Source organism: Colias philodice, chromosome 25 (genome assembly GCF_061535455.1).
Source record: "Colias philodice isolate Cphi_HAF_F1 chromosome 25, ilColPhil1 Martin Lab GWU primary, whole genome shotgun sequence".
In the NCBI taxonomy this organism is placed as follows: Eukaryota; Metazoa; Arthropoda; class Insecta; order Lepidoptera; family Pieridae; genus Colias; species Colias philodice.
The window spans coordinates 1360729-1375025 of NC_143110.1; the positions used below are offsets into that span (position 1 = coordinate 1360729).

At 32.7% G+C, this 14297-nt stretch overlaps 1 protein-coding gene across 12 annotated transcripts in view; it reads left to right on the top strand.

The window, feature by feature from the left end:
- shot (dystonin-like protein short stop) overlaps positions 1 to 14297 on the top strand; it is a 300260-nt gene that overhangs the window by 139139 nt on the left and 146824 nt on the right. For 6 of the 12 annotated variants that reach the window (XM_089710546.1, XM_089710542.1, XM_089710547.1 and 3 more), the window contains exons 1-2: positions 1153 to 1253; positions 5300 to 5974. The exons of 2 other annotated variants lie outside the window; for them this stretch is intronic. In XM_089710546.1, coding sequence (XP_089566672.1) covers positions 5360 to 5974 — 615 coding nt within the window. In that variant the 5' untranslated portion in view covers positions 1153 to 1253; positions 5300 to 5359. Of the gene's footprint in view, positions 1 to 1151; positions 1254 to 5299; positions 5975 to 14297 lie in introns of those variants that run through there. 4 more of the 12 variants (XM_089710555.1, XM_089710548.1, XM_089710552.1 and 1 more) reach the window with 2 other exon arrangements.

Genomic DNA, 14297 nt, shown 5'->3' on the forward strand with positions numbered 1-14297 from the left:
CTTGGTTCTACTACTACTATTTACTTTATATTTCTACTAGCTGCGCTCCGCGGTTTCACCCGCGTGGCTCCGATCCTGTTGGTCTAAGCGTGATGATATATAGCCTATAGCGGTCCTCGATGATTGGGCTATCTAACACCGAAATAATTTTTTAAATCGGACCAGTATTTCCTGAGATTAGCGCGTTCAAACGAACAAACAAACTCTTCAGCTTTATAATATTACGATTTATAAGATTTACCTTATTTTTAAAGTGGACATTACAGCCGTTTAAGAACGATTTCATCCAGACAACCATTAAAGGGATAATAATATATCTGTATAAAATTGTACGTGTTCCTCAGTGAATAAAATATGTATATATATTATTATTTTCATACTAAGGATATAAGATCAAAGAGGCGGTTTGATAAATAGACATTGAAAAAATAAGAATGCGGTCGTGCTATAAACTCAGCCCACGTGACATTAATAATTAATTATAAATTATACATAATTCATAGTTTGTTTTGTTTATTGGTTCATTGTGAAACTTGTTGTTTAGAGCAATCTTAATTGTGATATAAAGGTTTTTATATTCGATGAATTTGAAGATATTTTCCTGTAGGTATATGGTACCTACATGCCAGGAAATTACCAATTGCATAGGATTTTTTTATTTGAATTTAGTATGATTTTAATTGAAATATATTTTACTGTAGGAGCAGCCAGACACTCGTAAAATATTTGTATGTTGCATAATATTTTCCTATAGGATGTTAGCTGCTATGCGCAAAACGACTGCACCGAATTGAATGCGGTTTTCACAGCTGTGTTGTTTGAGATTAGACATTATCAAGTTAAGCAGAATTGAACGGATTCAGTATGTAGTGTTAAATTTTATTTGTATTCTGTTAAAAGTAATTTTCAATAGTTCAACTTCTAATCTAAATCACTTCAGCTGTTCTTTATATGACTCCATGTAGGTTTTCTTTTCAGCCTGTTACCTCTTAAAAGGTGACAAGTCCGAGTTGCAATCAATTACATATTTCAACAATTCCTATAGAATCCCACGTCGCGAATCACCGTACTTATTTTGTACCGTTTTTACAAAAATACAGTCCACCATGCCCCGATAGTTCACGGTCCACAGACTCACAACGCACAGAGCCAACCGGCGACCAGTCACCTGCCAGAAGCCGAACGAAGCGCGCGCGCAACGAATACGAAAAATAAATTAAAAATAAAACTACGACTCCCGTTGGTTATCTGTGGTGTGTAGTGATGTGATTCGATGCGCGTTCTAGACTTCTAGAACGGTTTAAATTTTCCCGCGGTTTTCGTAAATTTTTCTTTCGTTAAAAAGTTTTGTTTTAAACAAAGGAGGTTGTGTAGGTTGTAGGTTGTGTGAATTAAATTATGGTGCTTGATAGCATGTGTGGATATGTGATGTAAAATTTAAACTGAAAATGAAAAATACATAAAGGTTCTATTTTAGAAAATTGAAATGTTATTGATGAAATTATAATTTATTTAAAAGCATTGAGTGTTTATGCTGTTAATTTTATTCATCTGAGAATTAATTGACGCACAGATAGTAAAAACTGTGAGACAATCCGAGATTTTCATGTTTTATGGTCATAAAAACTGTTGTTTACATACTAACCGGTTCTTAAATAGAATGAAAATCTTAATGTCGAAGTTAAGTGATTACTAAAATTAAATAAAGCAATTTGTACGGTGTTGGTTCAAATTATGTACTATCAAAATTGGTTCAGTATTTTGGGAGCACATCTCCCTCATCGAAGTCATCGAACATAATATGAATTATGAAGTATAAACACCTAGCGTCCGCAAATAAACAATGCATAATAAAAACAATTAATTTGGGTGTGATGTAAACGTTATTGTTTTAATGAATATAGTTGAATTACTAAATTTTATGACTAATTCATAATTACCAAATTAAATTGAAAAATTATTTCTTATACAAATCTTATGTACAACTAAAGGAAAATACACCATCTAAATTACTGATCAAATTTGGATACAATGCTTATCGATAGAATAAACCGATTTGTAGAAATGATACATGAAAAGACAAATTGCGTCTAACTATATTCTCTAGATTTGTAATTGTATAAAAATTTAAAAATATTCTTATAATTAGTCCGATTTAATTAAGAATACTTATCACGTTTTTATTTCAACAAAACTTGTCATTTCATTTCAATAACAAGTTTGTCTCTCCTTTCTTCTTAAACCTAATAAAATTCTTGTGAAGTCAAGTTATTTAATAATCTTCCTTCCTTCCTATAAGAAATTTGATACGAAAATATCATTCGACACTTTCAAGTTATCATGTCTTAGGTTTTTGCGTAACTTAAAACGTAACTTGTAATGTAATACCATTTAAAATGCTAAGTATTGATGAACTCAACTTCAAGGTCAAGTTGAAGTTAATTACTTTGAATAATAACTTGTTAAAACATAAAATGTAGACGTTTATTACATTTTAAGAAACGTGATGTATGAATTGGTCTATTTATATGATGACAATTTGTTAGTACCTATGCGTTTTAATAAATAAAAACACGATTGAACAAATTGTTTAAAAATAACCACTAAACAGAAAAAGTATACGTTTAAAAACAATATATTACCTACTAGACTATTGCTACAACATTTAAAAAAGTAGCGTTGCATACGTTGGCGGCAAAACCAACACAGTTTTTTAAATATCATATGTGCACAGACTCAAAAATTCGTAGTGACAAGGTCGAGAGAAATTAAAACGAATTCCACCATGGAGTATTTAATATACCAACCTATATGGTCATCCAAGGTTCGTCAGTAGGCGTCATTGCTATGTCCCCCGCAAAAAATATTACATTATGCAGCCCACGAGTTAATATTCAATTTAATTGTAGATATGATGTATTGGTTTAATTTTATTGATCATAAATATTTTATCGCCCACATATTTTGAGTGTGAAAAAACTCTTATTTGTTTCAAGTTCAGTATTTTGATACACTTATTTATTGAGCATTCAATGACTTGAGTAGAAACAATTGTGTTACATCCTAAACCTAATTTGGAAGTAACCACTGGAACTAAAAATATTCAATTGGAAAATATTTTGAAAACTGTCTTCTAGTTATATTATATTCTTTATCCATTTTTCTATCAGTTCCAACCCGAATCATCTAAATTCTAAGGGTATCGGCTAGTCAAAGTTATTTCTATCAAGAAACACACACTACTACTGAACAATGTATACTAAAATAAGGTCAAGCAAAGCTTACACCATCAATTAGCATGACAGTCGCAAAGCCAGGCCACAGATAGTATAATATAGCCAGGCTATGTATGTTGTATGGTTACATATCCATATATGGTATGAATTTGACTTCACAGCGGCTTATAGGTAGCTGATATTTGCAATAAGTTGCAAGATGTGCACCATAATGCGCGAATGCCTTTAATTCTGTGTAGGAGATGTTTTAGAATAGTTTTTTTTTTTGTCATTAATCTGCCATTAATAAAAAAATAATTGGCAGGTTTTACTTTATATGTATAGATTAAACACACATTATGTAATCAATTTATGGTTAGTGATTTTCGTAGACGTTAATTTTTATGCAGTTTTCAGTTTTCACATGTCCTGATTAGACTTCACTACCTTCTTTAACTAAAACATTATTTTATTTATTTCTTGTAGTGTCAAGATTTAAACACACCTATTTAGTTATCAACTGCCAAAGCTGCTTAAGATTAGCTCAACCTTTGTCAAGCGTCTTCGATCGATACAGCAGTTCATGGGCTTCGCACTGCCAAACATAATTAATTTATAGTTTATCCTTCCTCACCGATTACCATCATCCAATCCTTCGGTAATATGGCTTCCAGGATTGGAGCCGTACAGCCAGGTTTCATTGGATTTAATCAATTTACTATACGTATATAGTAGTTATGTAGTTATGTGAAATCACCTATTTGTATTTGTAGAAAGAAGTCCTAATGATATGAGTCTTGTAGCACAAAAAATCTTTAAAATTTGGTAGTCTTTCTTCGTCAGCAATTGTTTTTTCGATTAGGGTGGTAAAGTCAGATGTTTTAATAAAATTCGTAAAAATAGGACCGTTAGAATACGATTCGTAGATGTAAAATACTGAGAATGTTAAAATTAATTTCATACTAAATATCAATATCACAAGTCAATTTAATTCAGCACTTAACTATAATTATACTGATAAAAGAAAACAGTTCGTAAATAACTCAGAAATCGATCCAATAATGCCAAATCAAATCAAACATCTTGTTAACTTAACACTTGTGACGTCACCCACGATTTTATTCAACGCCCATACTTAATTTTACATAACACCTCTACGCAAGACTGTGGGTCAAGGTCTACAGAACCGTCAATGGAACAGACGGTTAATTATCATCGCATGGGTTAAAGTATTTTTATGGGGAATTATTTATCGGATGCTGAAATAAATTTTAAGTGGTATATAACTTAAGTACAGGTGTTATAGAGATATCTGTAATAAGAAATAAATTTCGACTTTAAAAGTTTTTGGACTATAGAACTTGGAACCTTACAAGGCGTAAATTTTGAATAATTTAAATACTCCCACATACACGTTGTTATTACCTTCAATTTGTTAAAAGCTGTTGTTAATTAGATACACAAAGAGCAGTCACATATCTATCAATATATATTTCATTACTAGATTGTCCTGTAATATCGTATGTAATATTTGATCTCAATGGTAAAACCATTTAAATCTAGTCAACAAAGCAAGCGCCAATTACGTATCACAGTGCCTCGTTAACGTCTATACGTTTCCTTGACGCAGTCGCTCCGGAAGGGCCTGGCCATATTCGTCGATCAGACCTAATATGGTCTCTTGCCTAATCCGATCGTGGCTTGAATACTTTAACTGTAGCTTACGTTCACTTTCTTTCGCTCAACCTGTTGTGTTCTAGGTGTAGCTTTTCCTCCCTGTGTGCATTTTTTGCTAGGTTGTGATAATTATTAAGAGGTATGTCGACTTTCTAAAGCTATAGGCCTTATCTTTAACTGTAAAATTATCTGAATGGTATTGATATATAACGCTTTTACATAAATAACACCTCCATTTGTTTAAAACAATAGCTATCAATAGACCGCGTTAAATGAAATCAATTTCTTGACAATTTCCCACTTATCATTGTAATGGTCTTTTAAGTCTATTACTAGTTCCGTCACATAACGATGGGTAGTCGCGGAACGCGTGTCGAATCCTTAATAAGGTGATAATGCCATTGCAGTGCGTCAAAGCAACAGTATTATGCTGTGGCCTGTGAAGGCTTGACAGGAACGAATCAAGAATGTCGATGTACAGATTCGTCAAAGAGGGCAGCAGTAAGCGCCTCTTTGTGCAAGGAACGCTCGAAGGCGATGAGAAACCATTGAAATCGAGCTTGAAGAAACCGCCGCAGTCGCCGGTCGGTTCACCGATAACGACTAGTTTGAACCTACCTTCTGTACCGAGAAGCTTACGTGAGAGTTTGACTAGAAACGAAACAGTGTATGATGGAAATTACCCTGGAATGGAACGAACAAGCTACCGTTCTGGATACAAGGAGAGTTACAACGGTAGAATCGTCCACGATGGTAACCAGACTCATTTCGAGTATGACGGGGAGAGCGCGCTAGCCTTGCCCACCTCTGCTGGTGGCGCAGGCATTTCGGAGTTGCAGGCGATTCACACGAACAAACGCATGTCGACCGAGGTCCTAGGCTCCTCGCTTGAGTCTACAAAGATCTCGAAGAAAGATGAGACTGGTCAGAGAAGGATAACGACGCGAATCGTGAGGAAAGTGACGACGCTGTCGAGAGGGGAAGAGAAGTCGTCCATGGAAGATATCAGGGGTCGTGAGGTGCGCAGATCGTCGGAGCAGTACAGATACATGGCTTTGGAGTCACCTAGTAGAAAAGTAAAGGTATTTTGTTATTTTACTAACAACCTAACAACGTTTCTACATGATTGAATATTCATAGATAGTATTGCGAACAAAACACGCAAACTTTGTTTTACCTGCAATTATTGAGTACTATTTGCGACAATATGACATAAGTCTTTAGTTGTAACCTCAATAATTTATCGGTTTTTATTATCTGACTTAACTTGATGATCTAAACTAATTTTACGTTTTAAACAAAAACCGTAAAATGCATGCAAAGGAAATTAAAATCGTATGAACATATCCTGTGTAAAGAATACGTTTGGCAGTAAGGAAACTGACGCTCTTCCTTGTTTTTTCTTAATTAAAACATGTTTTGATTTATGATGATGGCCTTTAATTTAGCTGATGGTCATAGAGCGAATTATTTTTTGGATGATTTATACATACGCATTCATAATTATATATCACGTGCTATTGACAATTCTGTTAACCTAATATGGTTGGAATACGAATTGCAATTAAAACGTATAAATGGATAGGATAATTAATGTTATTATGCGAATGACAGCACGCAGTACATTGGTCACATAATGTATCAATTATAATCGAAATATATCAACAAATGTAGAAGATATATTTAGTAAAGAAACAAGAGGTTAAGTAGGACTTAAACCAGACGTTAATTGCCAAATTAATCATACGAATGTTACTTAAAATAATCCAAACAAGCTGAATCTTACAAACATCTTATGATCCTTTGAAATAACAGATGGTACTTGATGCAATTTATTACACCGCGGTGGTATGAAAGCGATTGAGCCTGGTATGGTCGGATATTTCGAGAAAGTTGAAGTGGCTGGAGGCATGATGCATTATTTGCTTTATTGTTAAATCATGTAGATATAAATGGTAATGGTACTTTTTAGAGTGAGCAGGTTGGGTTGATATGAACTTTATTCATTATTCACGCACTTTTTTACCGATTAAGGTACAGATAAGCATTTCAGATAGTTACTGATGATGACTGAGTTACCATATTATGGAATATTAAATTTCCCCTTTTTGTTCATGCTCAGTTGAATATGTGGCTTGCAAATTAATCTTCAAACCTTTTACTTCTTTATAAATTGATTATGCCCGTAAGTGAAAAACATCGATATAAGTTAGATACACAAAAAAAATATAAACCAAACACGATAATCAGTAAATCCTTAGCAAATTCGTGCCAAAGACGTAGCAACATAAGGCAAAAAACACTTGAAACAATCGCACACATACAAACTAACAAGTAAATACACATTCAGGTTAATACGATGAACACATAGTCAAGACATACTCCAAGACAAGGCACCTGTCACCTGACATAAAGATCGTACAGATAGCCACGCTTCAAGAATTAATGAACCCATTTGATCTTTGCATCTATTGTGGTTCCAATTGATTGAACGGTAATGGTGATTTATTGATGCTATTAAAGTGTCGGTAATGCGATAGGTGAAGTTTGAGACGTGTTTATGGATGGAATGGTTTGACAAATTTTGATGGTGTTTTTTGATTGAGGTGATGAGTAAAAATGTAATAGGGTGAATGTTTCCCAGAATTAATAAGAGATGAGTAAACATATAAGAACAAAAAAAGTAGCACCACAAATGTGAGTGAGCGTTTTTGCGTTACCTTTCAGTGAGTTATTTTTGTCTCTAAATGAATTAATGAATAAAGACGCTTCATTCTACATACTATAAATTACAAACTAACTTAAAACTATGCGATTTTCATTAAAATTATTGGTACGGGAGCTATTAACGTTAAAAAAAAAGTCATTTTAGTATAGTTGGTTTTTTGATATACTGTTCCTCTTGCTATTTCGGTTAGAGTCCGGGCTGTCTGGCTGGTCGCAGTGGTTGCGTTTTTTAGTGCGCATCTCATCTGCACAGGATAATTTCCTTAATTTAAAGTCATTTTTTAACGCGTAATTTTTAATATTTTGCCTTTAGATAGATCCATCAGACATAATTTTTTTATTGCAAGACGTTTTTTTCGTTGTTAAATAGGTGCCAGACGCAATTTTTTATTTCGTTTTTATAAAAAATTCAAATTATTTTAGAATGTCTGTAAATTTCATATTATGTTCTTCAAACATAATATAATCTAAAATTAATTAGCCAGACGCTAATTCGATTGTTAAGTATTAAATACGTACAAATAAAAACGTAGTGAAAGTAGGTAAGTATAACAATTTGATGATTGTGTATATGGAGAGATAGTTTAAAGTGCAAGAGAGATAGAAAGGGTCGGTCGCGAAAATCAAATAACAATAAAAAATAACTTTTTTTTTTCGAAAATATAAAGATACATAGAAATTGAATTGTTCCTACTCTAGGATTCCCTGTGTTGTGGGAACAAGTACCTTCCATTGGTACATTTTATTCCTTAGGCTAAAAAATAAACTATTAGGGTACATGAACAATCTTCTATACAAAACAATTTTTTTATTACTTAACTATTAAGTTATGGGTTTAAATGAAAACAGCGATTACATAAACTTATTTATATTGTTTCCAATAGCACATTGCCTAATACCACACATTACACACCGCGTACAAGAAGAAAAAGAACCACAGACAAAATACAGTGTTGCCAATACAAGTTAAATTTTCTAATATATATCTAATATTAACTAGCGACCCGTCCGGCCCTGGCTTCGCACAGGTGCAATGCTGATACTAAATACACTACAGAAAAACTGTGAACGTTGAATATAAAAACATAGCGGCCCGCTCCGGCTTCGCACGGGTATAAAATATATAGCCGGGCGGCCGGCTGGTACCGCCGCAAACGCTACGTCCCGCAATTTTTAAATCTGTAATATCTTCGAAAATATTCACTTAAATCATACGGTGTAAAGGGCCATATAGATCTATATTAAATGAACAATGTATTCAAGGTCTTTAATTGGTTAAGGATTAATGCTGTATTCGCTTCGAAAATTAGCCATTATTTGTCGTAAAAAGTAAATGACAAAAAAAGTTATTGTGGGTTATCCATAAGAGATAGACATATACCATCACGGACTTTTCTGTAGACCTTTTCAATGTGTACTATAGTTATTACATTATTTTGATAAAACTCGTAGGGTGCCTGCGTTTGCACTGTAAGTGGAAAAAATGTAATTATTTACGAAATCACATTAGAAACCTCAAAAATAACAGTACTTCTCCACTATTTAATGGATGTTATTATACATATAAACCCCCCACTTGAATCACTCTATCTATTTAAAAAAACCACATCAAAATCCGTTGCGTAGTTTCAAAGATTTAAAGAGACATAGGGACAGAGAAAGCGACTTTGTTTTATACTATGTAGTGATGATGATAACAATATTAATTCATTAATCTTAATTCTTAATATATATACATAAATCTCGTGTCATAATGTTTGTCCTCAATGGACTCCTAAACCACTTAACCGATTATAATAAAATTCGCACACCATGTGCAGTTCGATCCAACTTGAGAGATAGGATAGTTTATACATGTAGGTACCATACGGGCGAAGCCGGGGCGGACCGCTAATATACCTATATAAATTCATGCTAACTACTTTAGTTAAATTCAATACAAACTTAAACATGCGAGTGTGTGTGTGTTCACGTGTGTGTGTCGTGTGTGTTGTGTGTGTGTATGTGTGTACATCAATATTGAAACAAACTTTCTAGTTGTTTACAGATGATGGAATATTGGAAAGTTGTTTACAGATGATGGAATATTGGAAAATAATAACAATTCCTTAGACGATAACATAAATAATTCTGACAGTGTGAGGAAAGATGATGATGATGATGATTATGAAGATGGCTTTTTAAATTTAACAATGTAATTGTTTAACCTTCATTGATAAAGTTTTTATTCCATTCTTTTCAATGTATGGTAACTTTAATTTATTTTTCACTTTTATGTTTATTTTTTTTCATTTTAGCTTATATTTATAAGAACAAGTGTAAATAATATTGTATTCTTGCAATTATTTCCTGTCGCATAGTTAAAATACACTAGCTGATGAGCTGCATGCTTCATTACTTTCTTTTATTTATACACATTATTTAATACTTAACAATCGAATTAGCGTCTGGCTAATTAATTTTAGATTATATTATGTTTGAAGAACATAATATGAAATTTACAGACATTCTAAAATAATTTGAATTTTTTATAAAAACGAAATAAAAAATTGCGTCTGGCACCTATTTAACAACGAAAAAAACGTCTTGCAATAAAAAAATTATGTCTAATGGATCTATCTAAAGGTAAAATATTAAAAATTACGCGTTAAAAAATGACTTTAAATTATGGAAATTATCCTGTGCAGATGAGATGCGCATTAAAAAACGCAACCACTGCGACCAGCCAGACAGCCCGGACTCTAACCGAAATAGCAAGAGGAACAGTATATCAAAGAACCAACTATACTAAAATGCTCACTTGTCAACGTTGGTAGCTCCTATACGATATTGTAAAATTCCTGTAACGGATCATCAACAAGTTGTCAATTTAGTTTTCTACAAAAAAAAATATATCTCTAGAATTCAAACTCAGACTATAAATTATTTAAAGAAGTAGGCATAGAAGTGCTCTGAAATTCCCAAATTATACAACAATTACTTTCAACTGTTTTAACAGTTTCTAAATACGAATGCAAAAATAAAGAACCAATCAATTAATACTGCGTTGCTAATCTTACATCTTGGCCGTTAACTTTCTCATTTACAATCTAGTTGTTAATTTTTAGTGTAAACATTGATGAGTAAGAATTGAATTAGTATAGTCCAAGTAATAATTCATTGCAAATTGTGCAGCCACGTCTCAGATCTTCAGGATGACGTAAGCTTTATATTATGCCTCATGACATTACTTTTAATTGTATTTAATGTTACATGTGTACAATTAATTGAGGCAATAGTGTTATCTTTAAATACAGGGTTGCTATTAGAGGATTTAGATTCAATTTATCATGATTATCCATCATGCTTAGGACGTTTTTAGTACATGAAAAATTGCTAACATCGGGCATTGCGTCTGCTCGTTTGCCCTTCAATAATATAAAAAAAAGACGGGTTGCACTCCGGGAGTGCCGGCAGAAGTGAAAACTTGATTATTAACGTTCAGCATGTTTGATATTTTGGAATGGTATATTGGTATCCGTCTTACGCATGGAATATAAGGGCTAAAAAAAAAACATCCGTCTTACGCTTTTTCGATCAGGCCACGTGTCCTGACGCGAGTTTAAGATTTTATACCCAACGCCGCTAAAGAAGTTTTCACTTCAAAAAGATTAATGTGAAATATCTTATTGCGTAGCGGTATTTTAAAGACCATAAAATGCGTAAAATTTTGTTCCGGTAACTTGTGACCATCATGATTTGATTAAAGCTACAAATAGATTTGCTAGAGTTCCATAGGAAACTATGAGGTATATGAACAAATTTTTGTTGCGCTAAAATAGCAATGACTGTGGCAGTCAGACATCCACGACAGTTATAGATGATACCGCATTCTAGAGGAGTTAAAAGTTCACGTTGGAATTGCATATGAATAAAGTTGTAAATGGAAAGGTTCTTGGTTTGACCCCTGTTTGATCTGTCTGTCGATAGCTATGGATTCGTAAGGCTTTTCCAATATAATTCGATACATTTGATAAATAGTTAAAAATATTTTAAATGCCACTAATATTTTGAACAAAGAAGAAAGATTTGTTTTTTTGGTCTTTTAACTCAGAAATAACTTCACCAATTTTGGAAATTCATTCACTAGTACAAGCTAAATTATTCCTTAATTACAATTTTTTGGTAGTTTTGACGATTCAACTCGGGCAGATCCAAGGAAGGTTATAAAAATGTATAAAATAGTTTCCCCTTATTAAGATCAAACACATGTCGATAGTTCGATACACATGCATATCAAGCGTTCATAATGACGTTCAAGCCATTAGAATCGTGCATAAATAACACATGATCACACCAGCCGCATAGCTCATGGCCAATTGCACTTAATAAATGCTATCGAGTAGCGAGAGAAAATATGATTAACGATTATGGTCAAGTTTGCATTTTTCTTAAAGAACTTTCTGGAATTTTGACTGAAGTTACTGATTTGGTAGTTAGAGATGGTAACAAGTAATTTGTAACTTCGCATAGTGAACCTGGGATACCTCATACATACTTTTTCGCATTTTGATTCATCTTATGTACATATATCCAAGTAAGTAACTCTATACAGGTAAATTAGCTTGGAGAAATTTTTGCATATGTAGTGGTGTGTATATTACTCAGATCTTAGAGCGCGTTTCCACTATATCGTTCTGGCCTATACAAAAATGTTTCGATATCCTAACATTACTATTTAATTTTATACTTATTCCTAGCAACACTTTTGTTTTCAATAAAAACAAGTTTTTATTTGAAAGAAAATGGTTTTGACTTTATAAAAAAAAAATATATCATTCAATTTTACGTCCTTGAGCAAACGACAAGGCGACTACCGTGAAACAATAAAATATCGTGTCCATAATAATTTGTTTCATAATTAATATTTGACCATAATAATTACGAAACAAAACAAATAAATAAATCGTCACTTGATAGTGGAAAGTGGAAACACGCACAAAACCAGAATAAACCAGTTTACGCTGTCCGCAGGTGCCACGTGCAGTCGTTTGGTACCGTTAGAAGTTAGAACATAAAGCACACATTTCATTCAAAAATTATATAATTATTATGTACGTAGTTTAATTGATAAATTTTGTATTTGTTGATTGTTGTTATTATTGCACGCCTCATAAGCGAAGCGTTGAGGTGGGTACTACTGTCACTTCGCGCAAAACATCTGATTTTTCAAACTTAAAATGTCTTTATGTATCATACATTGCACTTGTAAGATAATACATACACACACATATTAAGAAAAAACACTATTTTTAACGTTCATGATATTTTTGATGTCATTTTTGTTATTTAAACTAGTTAAAAAACAGTTTAAAAAAGTTCTGTCTTGGACGTCCGTGTGTCTGTATGTGCGGATCCTTTTTCTTGTTAACACGATAGCGACCGAAATACTTTACTAATCGAGTCTTTTTTTTTCTCTTACGCTTGAGTATGCTCAGGAATAGAACCCTTTCATTTTTCAGGGTCTGATTCGATGTGGTTTAATTGTTATTAAATAAACAAAAATAATAATTAATAAATATTTATTTAAAAAAAATTATGAGGCGTGCACTTTTGGATTTTCCAAATTATTTGTTATTATTGTTATAATATTTGTTGAAGTGAATTACATGTCCCGCAGCCGGAGGCCCCAAATGAAAACTCAGATGTACTTAAAAACTACATTTAATAGCTAAAATGAGACTTTTACACCCATGTCTGCACGATGCAGACCGGAGTTAAAGAATGAATTTATACAGTTTAATAATTATAAAGACGTAAGCTTGGATGCTAACTAAGGGAAATCGCATCCACATTCTATTCCCGTGCGAACGGCGTATTCAGCAGTTTTGTATGAAGGCAGGGCCATAACTAGTGTTTAATTTGTGTGTAAGTGTTGTAACTTTATATTGTTAATTCAAAATGGCTCCAGTGTTAAAACATGGTCGAGGCAAGCCTTTGACTTCTCAAACTAAGAATTAAACTTTAAATGTCGTTTCTTTTTCAGGTTAGTAAATTTTTCATTTTAGTAACATTGTTAATGTAAAAGTTATATGTATGTTAAATGTGCAAATATTAAAATAAAGTCTCATCTTTTTCAGAGGAGAAACACATATAGTTTAATTTAAAATCCCTTATATATATAAAATAAAAACTAAAAATAAAATGTTGTTTTATTTTATTTGCTGACCATACACTACTACAAACGCAAAAATTTCTCCAAGCTAATTTACCTGTAGTTATTTCTAACAAGCTGAGCTCCAAGGTGCTATCCGCAGTGCTCCGCTCCTGTTGGTCTTAGCGTGATGATATATAGCCCTCCTCGATGAATGGGCTATCTAAGGCCGAAAGAATTTTTGAAATCGGACCAGTATTTCCAGAGATTAGCGCGTTCAAACAAACAAACAAACTCTTCAGCTTTATAATATTAGTATATATAAACACATTGAATTCATACTGAGCATAGACAAATAAATATGTCATTAGACAGAAATATAGGCTAGTAATGTAGTCGAGGTATTGTTTATACTTGTCCAAGTAAAACCATCACTTCATTTATCTGCATTATTAATGATAATTTGTTCAAAGCACAATAAAACGCTTCACATACGAGATGATTTATGTCTTATTCACAATTGAATTCATATTCAATAGATATTC